At 33.0% G+C, this 18540-nt stretch overlaps 1 protein-coding gene across 1 annotated transcript in view; it reads left to right on the forward strand.

Annotated features, from left to right (window-relative positions):
* The window catches only part of LOC145286274 (protein unc-13 homolog B-like), a 597427-nt gene that overhangs the window by 498819 nt on the left and 80068 nt on the right, over positions 1 to 18540 (forward strand). The window contains exons 34-40 of the mRNA XM_080135112.1: positions 57 to 307; positions 5989 to 6074; positions 7948 to 8074; positions 10102 to 10198; positions 13414 to 13557; positions 14142 to 14219; positions 16475 to 16552. Of these exons, the coding sequence (XP_079991238.1) occupies positions 57 to 307; positions 5989 to 6074; positions 7948 to 8074; positions 10102 to 10198; positions 13414 to 13557; positions 14142 to 14219; positions 16475 to 16552 (861 nt within the window). The remainder of the gene's footprint in view (positions 1 to 56; positions 308 to 5988; positions 6075 to 7947; positions 8075 to 10101; positions 10199 to 13413; positions 13558 to 14141; positions 14220 to 16474; positions 16553 to 18540) is intronic.

The following is an 18540-nucleotide window of genomic DNA, read 5'->3' on the forward strand; positions in this document are numbered from 1 at the left end:
ACAAAGATTCTCAAAGGAATATATGAAATATCTGTTTGTTTTCTCATCTTTTCTAGGTTCAGGAACTGACGAGTCCTCCGCGGGCCAGTTCTGTTGTGAAGGACTGCGTTATAGCTTGTATGAAATCTACATATAAGTTCATCTTTGACAACTGCTATGTTCTTTACCAACGTGAATTCCAGGATGCCGGTGAGAGCAAAGAGGAAGCGGAAGGCCATAAAACCATGGAATTTTGGCATAAATTAATTGCCCTTACAGTTTCTGTCATTGAAGAGGACAAAAATAGCTACACGCCTGTATTGAATCAGTAAGACAATCTTTTATTTTTTTTTGTCTTTTTAATTTTACAGATGTTTATATGACTTAAGTTAGAAACTGAACTCATCATGAAACTTGTAGAAATGAATAACCAATATTGCTATTATAATAAAACAATGATTAAGAGTGTGATGTAGTTTGCTTGAAACCTTGTGTGTAATGTATAGTCTGCTACAAGGTTGTAACAATGTAGGGATATACAATGTTTGTCAGTTGGTTGTTTTTGTTTCACGGCATATCAACCCTTTTCAGGTGATTTAATGATGAATCTAGTTTATTGAAGAAAAAGTTTTTAGTAAAATATATATATATATATTTTTTTTTTTCAAGTCAGTTTCTATTTAACCCATAGTTGGGACTCTAACAGGTACTACCACTCTGGGTCAGAGTGGACCTGGAAGCAATGGCAATTAAACAATGGTTCCACACTCCCCAAAGCCCGCAAACTGGGGCCTCACCCTCGGATATAGTTTAAACTATTGAACTAGCGCCCATACTTACAAAACTGTTTAAACGTTAACTTAAGGAGAATAGTTTCCCATCTCCCTGGAAAATCTCATCAGTATGCCCTGTATTTAAGAATTCAGGTGATCGCTCATCCCCCTCTCAGTACAGGCCAATAAGTCTCCTGTGCGTCATGAGTAAGTTGCTAGAATCTGTGTTAAATACAGAAGTAATCAACCATCTCAACAAAAATAACCTTCTTAGTGACACAAAATATGGTTTCCGTTCTGTTAGATCTACAGCAGATGTGCTTACAGTTATATCACATAGGATTAGCAAATCTCTCGACGGTGGCAATCTTTCTAGGGCAATTGCTCTTGACATATCTAAAGCCTTTGATAGGGTATGGCATAAAGGTTTACTTCATAAGATCGCTAGCTATGGTATAGCTGGAAAAGTCTTCTTAATTATTAAATCATTTCTTTCTGATAGGTTCATAAGAGTAGTAGTTGAGGGCAAAAATCAGAAGCTCACAGTATTAATGCCGGTGTCCCTCAGGGGTCCATCCTGGGCCCAACTCTTTTCCTGATCTACATTAATGATCTTCCAAATCACATCCTTACGTCATTTGTAGACATTTATGCTGACGACACTACCATTTATGGTAGCACATCTAAGACAGTAAACAACCAAGTTCTCTCCAATTCTCTCTCCTCTGAGCACGTAGTACAATGGGGAAAGGAGTGGCTGGTTACTTTTAATGCATCTAAAACCAAGCTTCTCTCCTTACATCATCAACATTCTAATCCACATTTGGCATCAATTGAAATGAATGGCTCTCGTCTTCAGGAGGCCTCAAGTTTTGACAAGCTTCTGGGCTTGACCATTACTCCTGATCTTAAATGGAGCACGTACATCAAATCTGTTGCCAAGGCCGCTGGGAAAATGGTGGGATCTTTCTATCGATCCGGTAAATATCTCACTGCTGATGCTATTCTCTATCTATATAAGAGCCAGGTACGTCCAAGGATGGAATACTGTTGCCACATCTGGGCAGGAGCTGCTAGAAAGGACTTGTCCTGCCTTGATAGAGTTCAAAATAGACTTCGTAGCCTCGTAGGAGATGTCCTTTTCTCCTCCTTGCAACCTCTATCTCACAGAAGAGATGTTGCGAGTTTGTCTCTGATGTATCGTTATTTTCATGGAAAGTGTTCGACTGAGCTTCAATCTATGGTCCCCCCTCACCAAACTTTCACAAGAAACACTCGTCTAGCTGTAAACACTATCAATAATTCCCCCCACTCTTTATCTGTGCCTAAACCTAAACGTAGATTCCATGAACAAAGCTTCTTTCTTAGAACTGCACGCCTGTGGAATTGTCTTCCGTTTTCCTGCTTTCCGGCTGACTACAATATGGTTGTCTTCAAGTCTAAAGTAAATAAGTTCTTGATGAGCCGTTCCATATAAGTTATCAAATTTACCAAATTTTCATTACTAATGATTACTATATTGTCCAATTTCTACTGTATACTCTTTAACCCTTATCCTTGAGTGGCCTCTGGGCCTTGATAATGTGGTGATGCCTATGTAAAAAAAAAAAAAAAAAAAAAAAAGGTCATATCCAGGACCAGGGATATACAACAAATATATATATAATTTCATTAAATAAAATAGACATTCTTTGTCTATTAATTCTGTTTTGGATCCTTTCCATCTTCTGAATAAACATCTTCACTTCTGGCACTAACAGGCTGATGTAATTGCCATATTTCTTGTAAATCCGAGTACTTTCCAATCTTTCTGAATCCATTGTCACGGATGGATTAATCTAACTGGTTTTGAACAATCTATATATATATTTTTTAATAATATGTAAATTTATTTCATTATCTTAATAACTTTAATAAAACTTTAACTTTATAACTTTAATTAGTTAATTATCTTTACAAACATTTCAAAATGTTATTACTATTAGTAACATTTATTTTATTGATAGTAGTTTTTTTTAAATTTGTATAAGTAATGCTTCTAGTATTTCAAGTTTTCATTTATTATGAATCTGTTACAGTATAGATGTGTTGTCAACTAAAATCTTCCTAAATTTGGGCTAAACACAGGTGGTTAAATATAGCACTGTTTTTGGAATGAAGTATAGTTAAGGTAGTCAAACTTATGTTTTCTCCTTTACTGGAAAGAGAAAAAAATGCTGCCTAAATATATATAACCATTGTCCTTGATTGGCTCTTTGCTTGACAAGTAAAAACCCAATAATAAACTATAAAATAAAATACCAATTTGTAAAAAAGTAAACTGAATATTGAATAAAAGGCCATGTTTTTTTTAAATTGAATTGTATTTGCTTCCAGCTTTCCACCTTGATTATCAGAGTTAAATTGGAATTTCATAATATTTTGACAATATGACCCCTTTGTCAAGTTTTTTCTATTTTTTACCCCAGGCATCATTCCGTCACCTGTAAATACTTTTTGGCTTAGTACTTGCCAGTCAACAAATATACACACGTAGCAGAGAGGCACTTAAGATAGAAATTTGATAACGGGGTTATATCCCCAAAACACAAAATTCTCATGTCACATTAAACTAGTGATTGAGTAGGGAAGTTCAAAGAAAGTATGATTTATTTATTTTTTAAAATATAATCCTGCTATTCCACATTCAGCTTTCTTTTTTACAACCTGGTATATTCCTGCTTTGTTATGTTTATTTTTTACACCAAGCTATAAAACAATAATTCTTTATCTTTAAGATAAAAAGAAAATTGCAAAATATGACATGGAGTAAATCTCCATTACACGTGGAAATACTAAAAATAGAGCTTTAATTTTCTATAGATACTACTTGAATCACATTGCATTGACAAACCAGTTTTGGTAAGATCACTGAAGTTAAGCACTATAGATCATAGCCAGTTTTAAATGAGTGATTATTAAAGAAAAACCAGGTGCTGTAATAAGTCTTCAAATGAATATACAAAAATTAATTGTATGCAAAAGATGTATGGTTTCAGCCAGTGGCATGCTACAAAACATACCAACAGTTACTTTTATTCTAGGATAAAAATCTGATTTCTTATTAAATAAAAATATTTTTGCATTTTCATTTTTCAAAGTTTTATTGAAGCAAGATTGGATGTAGATGTATAAAAATAATTCTAAAAACGGTATTTTCTACATAAGGTTAGATTAAGCAGAACAGTGGAAAGTTCCATAAGAAGTTAAGATTAGAACTAGGGTTACATGTTAGGATATAATGTCAAATGCAAATCGAGTTGCATATAAGATAAGCTGATAAAATCTGCTTTTTTCTCAACCTCTAAAGAAGTTAAAATGAAATTTAGAGGTCAAACATGTGTTGCATCTATTCCAATAATGTAATTTATCGTTTTTTTCTATTTATGAAAAATTAAGGTGCCAAAAAATGTATGTCAACTTCTCCTGCTGATTCTCCATTCGTGTTATATTAAGGCACAACATATTGTTTCTACTGATTTTTTTTTCTTAAAATCTTTGTAAAAATATAACATTTTTTTTTAAACTATTTAAAAAAATATGAGTCGAACAGAAAAATAAAAACAAATGTTCTTTTAAGTTAAAAGAAAAAAAAACATTGTTTACTTTTTGAAATTTTAAATGTTTTGTTTTTTTATAGTAAACTAGCGAGGAGTACCTGGCGTTGCCCGGGTGTTTGTAGGTGTGTGTGAAAAAAAACAGGTGCCCGTGAAAAAAAAAACAAAGCCTTGATGACGCGCAGTTGGAAAATAGTAAAGTGTGAAAAAAAAACAGGTGCGTGTTTTTGATTGAGGTGACGGCGATAGGTATTCAGCAGTCAGCATTTTGTGCGGGACAGTTTTTAATGAGGTCGATAAATCGGTTTGTTTGTTTTTCAAAACCCGCTCCCCCGTCTGATATGACGAAGTCGACAAACGTTCACTGGCTCTGGGCCTGTTATTAGAGTCGAGTTTTGCTTTTTGTTTATACAGAAAACCGAATGTAACGCGTGCTGATGCGGGGAAATGTCGAATAATTAACGTTTGAAAGTCAATAAAATTAAATAGACAGGCGAGCTCTGTGGTTAAGTGTGAGATATTACAATTTATAGATGATATAAAAAGTTTTAAGAAGTTGTGAACCGAGCGAGCGCTTTTCTGAAAGAAGTCTTTTGTGGACATTGAGGAAAAGCGTACATACATACATTTTCGCTTTTATATATATAGACTAGCGAGGGGTACCCGGCGTTGCCCGGGTGTTTTTCGGGGTGTGTGAAAAAACCCCGAAACTGTGAAAAAAAAACGAAGCCTTCACGACGCGCAGTTGGAAAATAGTAAAGTGTTAAAAAAACAGGTGCGCGTTTTTGATTGACGTGACGGCGATAGGTATTCAGCAGTTACGATTTTGTGCAGGACAGTTTTGAATGAGTGAATGAGGTGAATAAATCGGTTTGTTTGTTTTTAAAAACCCGCTCCCTGTTTATTAGGAGGAGCAAAGCTACAGTCTGATATGCCGAAGTCGACATTGAACAAACATTACTTAGCTCTCTTGAGACAACTGGCTTTCGGCCTGTGATTAGTCGAGTTTAGCTTTTTTTTATACAGAAAACCGAATGTAACGCATGTTGATGTGGGAAATGTCGAATAATTAACGTTTGAAAGTCAATAAAATTAAATAGACAGGACAGCTCCGTGGGTAACTCTGAGATATTACAATTTATAGATGATATAAAAAGTTTTAAGAAGTTGTGAACCGAGCAAGCGCTTCTTTGAAAGAAGCTTTTTGTGGACATCGAGGAAAAGCGTACATACATACACACATACATTTTCGCTTTTATATATATATATATAGATGAAAAGTAAAACAGAATACCAGTACATTTAAATTAAAATTGGTTGTTGTTGACATACAAATAAAGAATCAGCAGGAGCAGTTGTTTTGTCATACATTTATGATGTCTCAATTTGTTGTGCATAATTAATAAAACAGTAATTAATAAAACATTAATCAACAGAGGTTTGAAAAATATCTATTTTGTATCTTTATTGAAGTTATTTTATAAATCCAACTTAGATCATCAAACTATTAGTAATCTTCATTTTAAGTTATATGTACTGATTTCACAAAAATATAGATTTTTGACAGCTGCTTTGTCTCAATTAATTCTTTGACATTTTGCACATAGAATGTATTACATAATTCTATTTTTACTTTTCAGATTCCCTCAAGATTTAAATGTCGGACAAGTGAGTGCTGTGAATATGTGGAGCTCCTTGTCCATAGATTTAAGGGAAGCACTGGCTGGTAGGATTTACATTTTTTTCTATTCTTATTTATTTACTAGCATGACCTGTTTCCTGGTGTTGCCCAGAGTAATGTAGGGAACACTATCTAAAAAAAAAAAAAGAAATATTAATAGGTACTTTTTTGAATAAATATATGTATTAAGGTTTACTTTATTTTTTATTTATTAATGACTCATCGCAACTAAAAATGGCTGATGTATAAGGGTGAATGAGATAAATAAATTGCCAGTCAAATGATGATGAGACGATTTGAAGATGACCATTTTGTAGCCTGTCGGGAAGTAATCCTTTGTCTATGTCAGTAAAAATAACAATTCAGTAAAAGCTGATTTATCTCACTCAGTCTTAGGAAATAATCATACGAGAAAGCTAACTGATTTGATTTGCCTTTTAGATTTACAAAAAAAACAAAAAAAACATATTTTCATAAAAATATATGGCACTAGGCTAAAAAAGTTTGAGTGTGATGGTCAGATTTAGTGGTTGGGGCCATTTTGGATTCACTGGGAGGGAACTGGGGGATGTATTTTAATTTACTGTGACCTCACTTGAAATTTGTTTTATATGCATTTTGACTGGCCTGCGATCCTGACTATTTTTAACATGAGAGATGAAGCTTTCTAATTCAATCCGACCCACCCAGCAGAATTTGATTACTATGACCACAAAAACATGATCAAAACCTAATCACCTCTATTACTGCATAAAATATAAAAAATAAACATAAAACACAAACTGAAAGCCAGTTTGACTGATTAACCAGCAACAGACATTAGGCAGGAACGGCTGACAATGTTGCCTTGCTCAGTTTTCTATTTCGTGATTCATGTGTGGATGTTAGTGCATGTATATGTACATAAGTGTATATGCTTGTAACTATTTGTATTCATATGTATGTGTATATGTGTTTTTGTTTGTGTGTGTTTGATTTTTTTGTGGTACAATTTTCAATAGCACTTTGAAACATACTCATAAGATAACAAGTGAATGTCTGGCATCCGGTAGGATTCCCCATTTCCAGTTTGAACAAACTGCTAAGAAAATTAAAAAAAAATATAATGTTTCACTTTTGTTAATTTGTTTTCACCTTGATGTATTTTGATACTCCTTGAGAAAAACTAATTATTTTTAGGTGTGTTTTTTGAATTTTTTTATTTAAGATTTTCTTTTGTTTTTCTGATTCCTCGTTTTTTATTTTTATTATGACTTTAAACATTTAGGTTGAGAGGCATCAGCAATTTTCCTTATTTCTGGCCCATGACCCATAATTATGATATGATCGAATTAGTTGCCAATCACTGTTTTATATAGTGAAAATAAAGGCAAATACTCTAAACAATAGATAATTGTGTGGGCAGAAATCAATCATGTAAATAATTTGAAGAGAGGGAGAAAAATGGAGACATGTGCACAGTTGTCTGTGTGTATGTGTGTTTGTATGTCAAGGTAAAAGTCAAAACTACAAAACAAAAAATCACTGATCAACATTACCCCAGATGAATAATGACTAAAACTTAGAAAACACTATACATTTTCTACAAGTCAACTGAGCTAGCTTTTGTCAGTAGAGGAGGAGTGTTGGTTTTTCAGACATTTTATTTACTATTTTGGAAAGAAAATGTTGCCTCCTCCCTCAATGAATAAGTGATGATATCAAATGAATATATAAATTAACAAGCTTATAAAACTTAATATATATGTTGTACAGAAACTATTTCTTACTTGATATAGTCATGATATGATTAATTAAAAAAATAATAAACAATCAAAATGTGCAAAGTTATCTATATCATGTTGATTTGAGTATAAAGATGCCTTTATTTTCATGTATCTTGGTAACTTTAAAAAATTTTTTTTTTTTTTTTTTGCAGATGATGAAGAAGAAAAACCGTGCAAGAGTTCAGAATATATGAATCTCCATTTCAAAGTGAAATGGTTGTTTACAAAATATGTTGCTGATGTGCCTCAGATGAAAGGAACGGTACCGGATTACCCTGCGTAAGTATATGTGTAAAAAAAAAAAAAAAAAAGGTTCTTTTAAAAATCTAAAAACATGCATAATAGACAAAAATTATCGTGTTTTAATAAAAAATAAAATTAATTTATTATTCATAGTCCACAAACTCTGAACAACATTTGTGTCCAGCCAGTGTGCTGTAGAAGACTATCCCCTTCTTCTAATATGAAGATGTCTTATGGTTTTCTTGTCCATGATTTGTTGACTTTGAATAGTAAATAAATTTTATTTTTCATTAAAATTCTACTCTACACTGTATATGTTCTATTCATGCGCAAATAATTTCATCTCCATATATTATAAAATTGAACTCATGTATGTGTGTGTGGAATGATCCCTACCAAACTACTGTCAATTTTGGGTCTACAGACTTAAAACTTGATATATTAGGGATTTGGACATGTGGAACAAATTCAATTCGTTTTTTAAACGGTAAAAATGACTGCTAAGAGGTCAGAATTTTACAATTGGAACTTGGTAGGCATAAATTGACTTAATGTGTACCCTCTATGTATACACAAATATATGTTTAATTGCATTAGTTTGTCAAATCTTGATATACATGTGTCGTTAGCGCAGATGGAAGAGAATAACGCTAGAGAGCTAAATGTTTTGGTTTTGATTCTAGCAGATGGCACCCAAGTCATTTTTTTAACTTTTGAAATTATGTTTTGGGTACAATATAATAATCAATAGAGAATTGGAGCTATAATAATAATACAAAATCTTCACAAATTAAAATATATTCAATAAGCATCGATAATCAAAAAAGATTTGATAAAAAAAAGGAACAAGCGATTTTAATCATAGTTAACACATTACATGGCCTAACATCACAAATACATTCAAGTAGTTTTATTACCACATCAGAAAGGGACAGGGGCATGTAAATGAATGTTTCTGATTAGAACACAATTGAACCATAATACTTGACTTTCGCATTTTAAACTTTAATTCAAGCCATTATATATGAAAAAATTATTTTATAAAATCAACACTAGGTTATCTACAATGTAATCTAGACTACAATGTATTGTAGACTAAATCACTACTGGGAGGCATGTGACGCTTCTTCCCAGTGCATCACGATGGATCCTCAACTAGAGCAGGCAATCAATCAATCAATTTGATTGAAAAATGGGTGATTTTATCAATTTCATTGACAATTAATATATGCGAGTGTGAAACATTCATGGATCATCAGGCAGCATCTGGTTTCCCTGCTATAAAGATATTATAAAAGTAAAGAGATTTATTATTTTTAGTTATGCAAGAAAAATCTCTAATAAATTAGGTCACTGTTTGATTTTCAAAATGTAATATGTAGGACTATGACAAGAGAATATTCTTTTCATTGTTTTGACTCTCGAGTGTATATCCAACACAGTTAATCAATCAAGAACCACATCACTCTATCTAAAAACAGTTAAGATATTAACTGATATGTACTCGACAGTCAGAATAATGAAAAGAATATTCTCTTGTCATGGCCCTAGTGATGATGTAATGGTAGCGATTGTGGCCAATGCGTCTAAAAATAAAACATTTTAAGCAATGAGAAATTTGGACTGAAGTGTAATCAATCAATAGACTGGTTTACATGAAAGGGACATGTAAACATAAGTCAAAAATTAAGAGAATGCATATGATGGTCACCTCATATTTTTATCAACTGCTAGTTTATCTTTTCATGTTATGGTAGCCATTGTTAAAAAGGCAGCCGGCTCTTTTTTATTTTCTATATGATATTAACTAAGAGTTCTATAATGAAGGGAGATAATTTATAACTGATTAGTGCAAGGGAGGCAATATAGCATTACAATATTCTCTTTATTAATTTTGTTCAATCTGTATGTTTAAAGATAAAAATGTTTCAAATTAAAGCATAACAGACCAACCTACTTACTGATAAACATATCCTCTTATAGATTTGTGTGATTGCATCTAAAGAAATTTGATTTTGATAAATGCTTTTTCATGCATGATTGTTGCTTGTATATTTTCACAGATGGTTTGAATCGTATGTGATGCAGTGGTTAAATGAAAATGATGTTGTCTCAATGGATTACCTACGAGGTGCTTATGAAAGAGATAAAAAGGATGGGGTAAGTATGAATATTTTTTTAGTTTCTTTGTCAATACTTCACACTATGGTATAATCAACCACATCGAATATATCTTTTATTTTTATTTATTTATTTTTTTTTTTACTAATCACTGCTTATCAGGGTCCAACACCATTCTCAATCATGATCTTTATCATTCAATGATTTAAGTGTTAAATCATTTCTCTCTGATAGGTTCATAAGAGTAGTGGTTGATGGGCAGAAATCAGAGGCCCACAGTATTAATGCTGGAGTCCCCCAAGGGTCCATCCTGGCCTTAACTCTCTTCCTGATCTACATCAATGATCTCCCAAAACACATACTTAAATCATTCGTTGACATCTATGCTGATGACACGACCATCTATGGCAACACATCAAAGGCCGTAAATGACAAAGTTCTCTCTAATTCTCTCTCCTCTTATCTTGAGCACGTGGTACAATGGGGGAAGAGGTGGCTGATCACTTTTAATGTATCCAAAACCAAGCTTCTATCTTTACATCATCAATGCTCTGATTGAAATGAATGGCTATCGTCTTGGAAAGGCTCCATGTTTTGACAAGCTTCTGGGTTTTATCTTTACTCCTGATCTGAAATGGAACACATACATCAAATCTGTTGCCAGGGACGCTGGAAAAATGGTGGGATCCTTCTACCGGTCCAGAAGATATCTCACTACTGATGCAATTCTCTATCTGTATAAAAGCCAAGTACGTCCAAGGATGGAGTACTGCTGCCACATTGGGGGCAAAAAACAGCATATTCTGCCTTGACAGAGTACAAAATAGACTTCGTGGTTTAGTGGGGGATGCCCTTTTCTCTTCCCTGCAACGTCTCTCCCACAGAAGAGACGTTGCGAGCCTGTCTTTGTTTTATCATTATTTCCATGGCAAGCTCTTTGTTTTATCATTATTTCCATGGCAAGTTCGTCTGAGCTCCAATCCCTTGTCCCCCTCTCGCCAATCTTTCATGAGAAACACCCGTCTGGCTGAAACTACTATCAATAATTTTCCCCACTCCTTATCTGTGCCTAAATCAAAACGTAGATTCCATGAGCAAAGCTTCTTTCTTAGAACTGTACGCCAGTGGAACTCTCTTCCGCTTGCCTGTTTCCCACCTGACTACAACTTGGACGTCTTCAAGTCCAACATAAACAAACTCCTGACAAACCGCCCCCTTAAGTAAGACTCTCTATCAAAACCCCCAATACTAATGATTACTACAATACTATCTCATTGATTACTGTACATGCACTAACCTTTATCCCTGAGTGGCGTTCGGGCCTTGGTTAGTGGTGACCCCCATGTAAAAAAAAAAAAAAAAAAAAAATGCTGTCAATTTCCATTAAGTCCATCTTTTATGAACAGCAAAGTATGATTAATATATATATTCTAATATTCTGTAATATATAAATAAATGTTATTTTTTAATTTTTTCTTAATAATTGAGCTGTATTATGAGATTTCAAAACGGTGAATTAGCAAAAAAAAAAAAGACTTCAAAAAAACACTAGACCAATGAATCAAACAAGCTGAAACAAAGGGAGCAGGGAATAAATCCAACAATTATGAAGAACACTTGCCAAAATAGGATTGATAGAAACTGCTAGGGCTAGTAACATCATGTCTGTGAGAGAGAGAGAGTACAGAGAAGAAAGGGTTGGGTCAATTAAATTATCGATACAGTTCAGAATCTTATAAAGAACCCTCAAATGGATAGATTCACCATCTAGCACTTAGTACTGCAAAACATTTTACACCCCAATCTCTTTAATATTTGTCTATTTAACTCCTTTTAAACTGTTTTCAATCCCTCTTTTCTTATGTGCTCCATAAATTACAATTCTTAAAATTTATTTCTCATACGCAATTTAAACTTAGACTATATTTTAGTTATCATTTCTATAATTTCTCTAGATATGGGATTTATCACAGAAGAGCAGTGCCAAGTGTTGACTCAGTAAAAAAAAAATAAATAAATAAAATACTTGGGTAAAAAAAAGAATCATATGAGAGAAATAAAAATAACTTTCCAGAACTTATCAAATCTTATAAATACATTGTATGCCAAAAAAAATGACTTATCATGTTGATGTGCTATAAAAATAAAGAATCTTAAACATAATACAGCACATAATAAAATGAGACAAATTCCTATTCGTAGTATGTTAGAAAAACCACTACACAAAGGAAAAAAATACAAAAACTTTGTCATAAACAACAACAACAAAAAAATGTTTAATTATACTGTTTAGTATAGGTGAAAGAAAGCTGGAGAGTGTCCAAGTAGAAAAAATGAAGAGGTCGATTGGCAGTTATCTTCAGCTTGAACATCCAATGAACAAAGACAATAGAAAGAAAAGGGATGTTCTTATTTATTGCTTTCAGGGTTCTTTCTATTGACCTACCATGATTTCTAAAAAGATTGAAGTAGTTCTTAAAGGGACAGATCAAATCAATGCACCCTATAAGTTGATTGGTTAATGTGTAACCAAACCTCCTACCAGGGACATTTCTCCATAAGAGAAAATGTGCCTCAATTGATTAGAGGCCTCTTTCCCTTTTTAGTATGTTTTTAAACCTGTTTAATGCTTAAATAATTTGGTGCAACTCCACTCTAATATGGAAATTTAGAAAACAAAAAAAATCAGTTAAAAATAAAACAAACAATGGTATCTACTGACTTTTTGTGTCAATTTTAACTAAAAGCAATGGAATTTACTTAATTGGCATGTCAGAATTACTTAAATATTACCGCATTATTTAAAAAGAAAATGAGTTTTCATCTTTATCGTAAAAAAAAAAGTTGCCATATTTCGTTGGGATGGCATGACATACTAACAAGGGAAGTAACTCAGCTATGCTAAAAACAAGGCAAAATGCACAATTTATTTTAAAAAATTGGCAATAGTTACATGCTATTTACCCTCCTTTGAAACTTGCCGGTGCTTTTTTAGCCAAACATATTTATTTTGCGCTAATTTTCATCAAAAAATGTTTCCTTTAATTTTTTTTTTCATAATTTTTTAATCTATTCAATACTATAACATGACAGTTAAGTAGAGGCCATTGGTTTGCCTTAAAATTCAATATGAAAAATTTTGAATTTCACTATTGTAGTTTAGTTGCATCATTAATTCTTTTTCTATTTCTATTTTTATGCATTAAGCATTGACCTGTTAATTACAAAACTGAATTTTCTCTTGTTTTTTCCAGTTTGTTAAAAGTTCTGAACACGCCTTGTTTTCAACATCTGTGGTGGATATCTTCACACAGCTAAATCAGTGTTTTGATGTCATTAAAAAGCTAGAATGTCCTGATCCTGAAATAGTTAAACATTATATGGCACGATTTGCTAAGGTAACATAACACTTGCTACTGTTTTTTTTTTTTTTTCATAAAGTTTTGTGAACAAACCTGTTTTAGTAGAAACATATGGGTCATTATGATCATTTAAAGATTTAAGAGCAAGATGCTCTGAATAGCAGATATAAACTTTATTTCTCTCGCCTGATGAGGAACAGTTGGTTTTTTAATAAACCAATTTGCTCTAAAACATTAGCATGTTCAGTGTAGCGAGTATGTAATACTTGTCTATATAAATAAAAATAATATATAAACTTTATTATATTATCAGAACAATAAGGAAAATTAAAAGGGAAAAATTTAATACTTGTCTATATAAATATATTTGACTCTTTTTTATTGAGAACTCTTAATAACCTCGTTTTAATTCATGGGTTTTATCTCCTAAATACCTTTAACCTGTAATAAAGTTTATTTATTTATATATATATATATATATATATATATATATATATATAATCTGTAAAAATATGAAGTTGCAATTTCCAAAGAATATTTATATAACAAAACTGAATTAGAAAGTTTAAGGCATTTTGTTTGTTGCAATTCCAACGTGACTTATTTTTATTTCTTTGTAGACAATAAACCAAGTACTTCTTGCCTATGCAGCAATAGTTCAACGAGATTTTGAACAATATACTGGACGCCAAAAAACAGTAAGTAATGATAACGTTTTAACCAATATGAGAATAAGAACTTTGCAGAGAAAGCATCAGTAATGTTTTAAATAATTTTTTTTTAAGTAAAAACCTTGACCTTGAGGTGTGTTTGATCATCATGCCGAAACCTGGAAATGAATCCGAGTCCTTTTTAATATGTTTAATTAGGTAATTTTTTTCACCAAGGACAGTGACAACATTTGCTTGTAATATTAGCAGTAGTCCTTGTCTCTTTTCACTGACAACGTGCGAAATAAACAACACCCATCAACAATGCAAATTATGTGGCATACAAAACAAAATTAACTCTTAATTAAACAAAAAATCTATGACCTTTTATTCCATGTCTCTTGGGCTATTTACTATAACCACACTTGCATTGTAATCAAACAGTTCTAGGTTTGTGCTTGGGTGCAGCTACTGTTTCCTTACAGTGGCACATGCTAATCATGGTTGCTTATCTCTTTGGCTTTCCGCACCATCACCACACATCCATCAATTAATGGTGAAACATCTATGACGTTTCTACTCCATGATGCTTGCTCACTAATTGTGACAAGAAGCTCCAATCCTGAGAGATCGGATTCCTTCTCGAGGAGAGTCTTGATCAGGTCTTCCAGCTTTTTACTTGACGACCGAGATCCGCAGGAGCATTTTTCCAGAAAAACTGTTTATATTAGGATACATGTCCAGTCAGTGCCAAAGGTCAGTATTGCACAGCTGCATATATGCATGGAAGGCAACCATACAGAATTGTATTTGTTACATCACTTCACTGTAATATGTTATAGATGACGTCATGTCGTATTTGGCATATGATCAATCAAGTGTAGCTTTTTATTTTCTTATTCTTTTTAACTCTAAACAAGGCGTATTGCCACTTGGATGTAAGGAGATACTATCTGAACTCATGTCTAACAAGAGACTATGGAGAGTTGAGCAGTGAAATGTCTGTTCACATTGCATTTAAACTTCTGCATGGTAATACAGTCAGGGAAGCAGGAAATAGGGGATGGAATTCCGAAGTCTAGCAGTCCAAGGGAGAAATTATTAGAATAGAAGGTTTTCCGGCATTTAGGGCCCTCCCCCCCCTAGGACCCCCCCCCTCAACATTAAAGGAGTGTAATTTTGCTGCTTATCAGGTTAGTTGGGCATATTTACATTAAGGTTATGAGTTCATTAGAACACATTCCTTTAGATTGAGCAACCGTATAGTTGGATTAATTTGCCTATGCCTTAAAAACTTTGTCTCATTCTTGATAGATTTCCAGATTTTGTTGAGAGAGCATTTGCACTTCACATCTGGTCATGATATGTATTCTGTAAGGCGTATCATAGCAGGGTCATAGTGTAAAAGTAGCCAAAGAAATAGCAATGAATGGGCCAACTCCCTCCCACTGCTCTGCTAATAACTAAGTAGTCCGCCCCAAACCATACCCAACTGTCTTCCTCCCTCTCTCTCCTAAAGTAAAAATGGCTGAGTCACCATAGTCCATGGAAAGAAGATTGTTGATCGGTCAATTTAAAAAGGCGGAAAAGAAATATTTTAGCAGGAAAATATAATCATGCAGGGGCAAAGTTTTCTCCAAATTATTCCACACGCCACCAGAGACTACGTCAGACATATGAAACACCATATTTAATTTAGCTAAACAATAGTGAGAATCATGTCATGCACCAAAATTGTCCATGCAGAGATGACAAAAAAGGGTGATCCTTGTTCCAGAGTTTTCTATGTTGTGATGAAGCCAAGATGGATGCTATGAGACACTTTTTGTTTCAGTCCAGATTACAACGATGAACTATGAAATCGACATAATGTAACTTGATGCTCTTGCTTGAGTTAACATGGAACTCGATTTAAAGCCAACTCTCAGCTCATGCCAGGAGAACAAAGTATTTACAAAAAGATAATAGTTGATTGATGAACCATCACCTCGGTCAAGGAGAATTTATAACAAGAAAGAACCAAGAGAGACAAATGAATAGAAAAAAATATATATATATAAGAAAGAGAAAGGAGGAGAGATAAACCATAAAAATAAAAGCAAAAAATGGAACAATACACGAACTATGATTTCATCTTCTGATGATTTCTGGAGGACTTTAACATTTTCGGAGGGATTTATTTTTTGTTTTGATAAGTTTACTGACAGACAGCCTCTTTTCTAGATGTATGGATGCATGCAAAAGTTGTTTTTTTTTTTTTTTAATTTCATGTCATGAAAGTTTTTTGTTTCATTTTTTTTCAGGCTTGTATTTTGATGAACAATATACAACAACTTCGAGTACAGCTGGAAAAAGTATTTGAATCAATGGGAGGCGAAAAGGTAAATATCAACTCAATGATTGCATTGACCAACATTGTTTTTAGAGTTGTCAATGTTGCAACCAGCTTTACTAACAGAGTACAGGGTTCCTACAGACTTGAAAAGTTCTTGAATTTGGGCTTTTTTCTTGAAAAGGCCTTATTTTTTTTTATTACTTTGAAAAATCCTTGAAAATATCTTGAAAATTGTATTCTTTATGTCCAATAAAAATTTGTGTTGAAATATTAAATTATTAAAATATTTTTAAATATTGAAAATAAAATCAAAATACATTGTTCTGAAATTGCATGGTATTGTAGATACAAGATTTATGTCCCTTTTATCACAAAGCTACCCAAGGTAGTTTTGTGATAAAGAGTCACATCTCCCTCTATATTTGTTCTCATTTCTAATTTAATTATTTTTTTGGGGGGGGGGGGGTAGGAGCAGCTACCATAAATAAAATTATACCCCCTCTAAAAAAAATATTTACCCTGTCCAGGTGAGACTCTCCAGTGCCCCCCTCCACCTAAAAAAAATTGTGATAAATTAAAATTAGGCTAGCTGGGCCAAAAAAGAAAAATGGTTAAGACGGCAGCCATCTTGGTTGGAAATTTAAAGCTGTAAAGAGAGATAATATTTAAGATGAAATAAAAAGCATTTAAAACTACTTAAAAACACCAAGACATGATGTAGATGGGTTGTGAAGTAACCGCTCTTGGCTATGGTAACATTTATTTGTTGTATATTTGATTTTTTACCACTTTTTCAAATTGCTGTGAATTGTAAAACAAACCCCAAATTTTGTTTTGAAAACTTGAATTTTGTCTGAAGACGGCCTTGAAAAACTTTGAAAAGTGTTGAATATCTGTATGAACCCTGAAGTGAATTCTCATCTCTAAAACCCATTTCTCGCAGGAGAGACATTGCTAACTTCTCTCTATTCTATTGTTTTGTGGAAGGTTCTTGACTGAGCTCTAATCTTTGGTAACTTCTTATAAGACATTTACAGCAATAACTTGTCTTCTATTATAATGTAAAAAAAAATCCTATTTTGCTTTGTGTATAGAATCAGGTGGAATTTCAGTGGACAGTTTCTTTGCAAGGGTTTCTTATCTGTGAAATACATTACTGCAGAACTGCTTCCTTGCTGGTCATCTTCAAATCCAATGCTAACAAATTACTATCATGGACTGTCCCAAAAATTAATCAAACTGAGTATAGACCATTTATCAATGTTAGTACTCCTATAGTGTTTCTCATCTTTCAGCTAGCATCTCTTCCTGTTCCATTAACCCTACTTGCTGTTGGTCTTGATAAGTGATAACCTTGAAAGTAAAAACAAAAAAATCTCACTTGGATATATTTAGTCTTAACACAATATAGTGCTACAGTCATGTGATTTGGTACTTTTGCTGTCCATATTGTTGTAATTTCCAAAACAAGACCCTGTCTCTTATTGGTTGAATCTTCAAACTGGTTAGACATTGTCAAACTTGTTCTGTTTCTGAGCGTGCTTTTTTATGTCTTGGGATTATTCCCTAATCGAATTAACTAATTCTGAAACAAGTTCAATTGAACTAAATTACCTTTTGTTAAGTGTTGAAACAAAGATGGCGGCAGTAAATCAAATCGGCAAAGAATCAATGTAGTCACGATCTCGAGTGCTGAGTAATTCTTAGTAACAAAGATGTTGGCGAAGAATCAATGCAGTTACGATTCAGTCGTTTCAAGACATAGTTTGACAGCAAACTGAATTGAATCCAAAATTTGATATTTTTATAATGACGTCAGAAGCCTCTCATTGGTTGATTGTCATAACCATGGTTATAAAAATGATCATCATAATCATTGGAGTCATACCCTCATTATTAGTCAAAAACATTTTAACACTTTGTTCATACTTTTTCCCATGTGGTGCATCACCACCATTGAGACATCCTACATTTCAGATCATTCACTCATTACTGTATGTCGCATTATTTCCAGTCTTCTTGGATTTCTGCTAC

Source organism: Euprymna scolopes, chromosome 10 (genome assembly GCF_053919585.1).
Source record: "Euprymna scolopes isolate OS-2025 chromosome 10, ASM5391958v1, whole genome shotgun sequence".
NCBI classification, from domain to species: Eukaryota; Metazoa; Mollusca; class Cephalopoda; order Sepiida; family Sepiolidae; genus Euprymna; species Euprymna scolopes.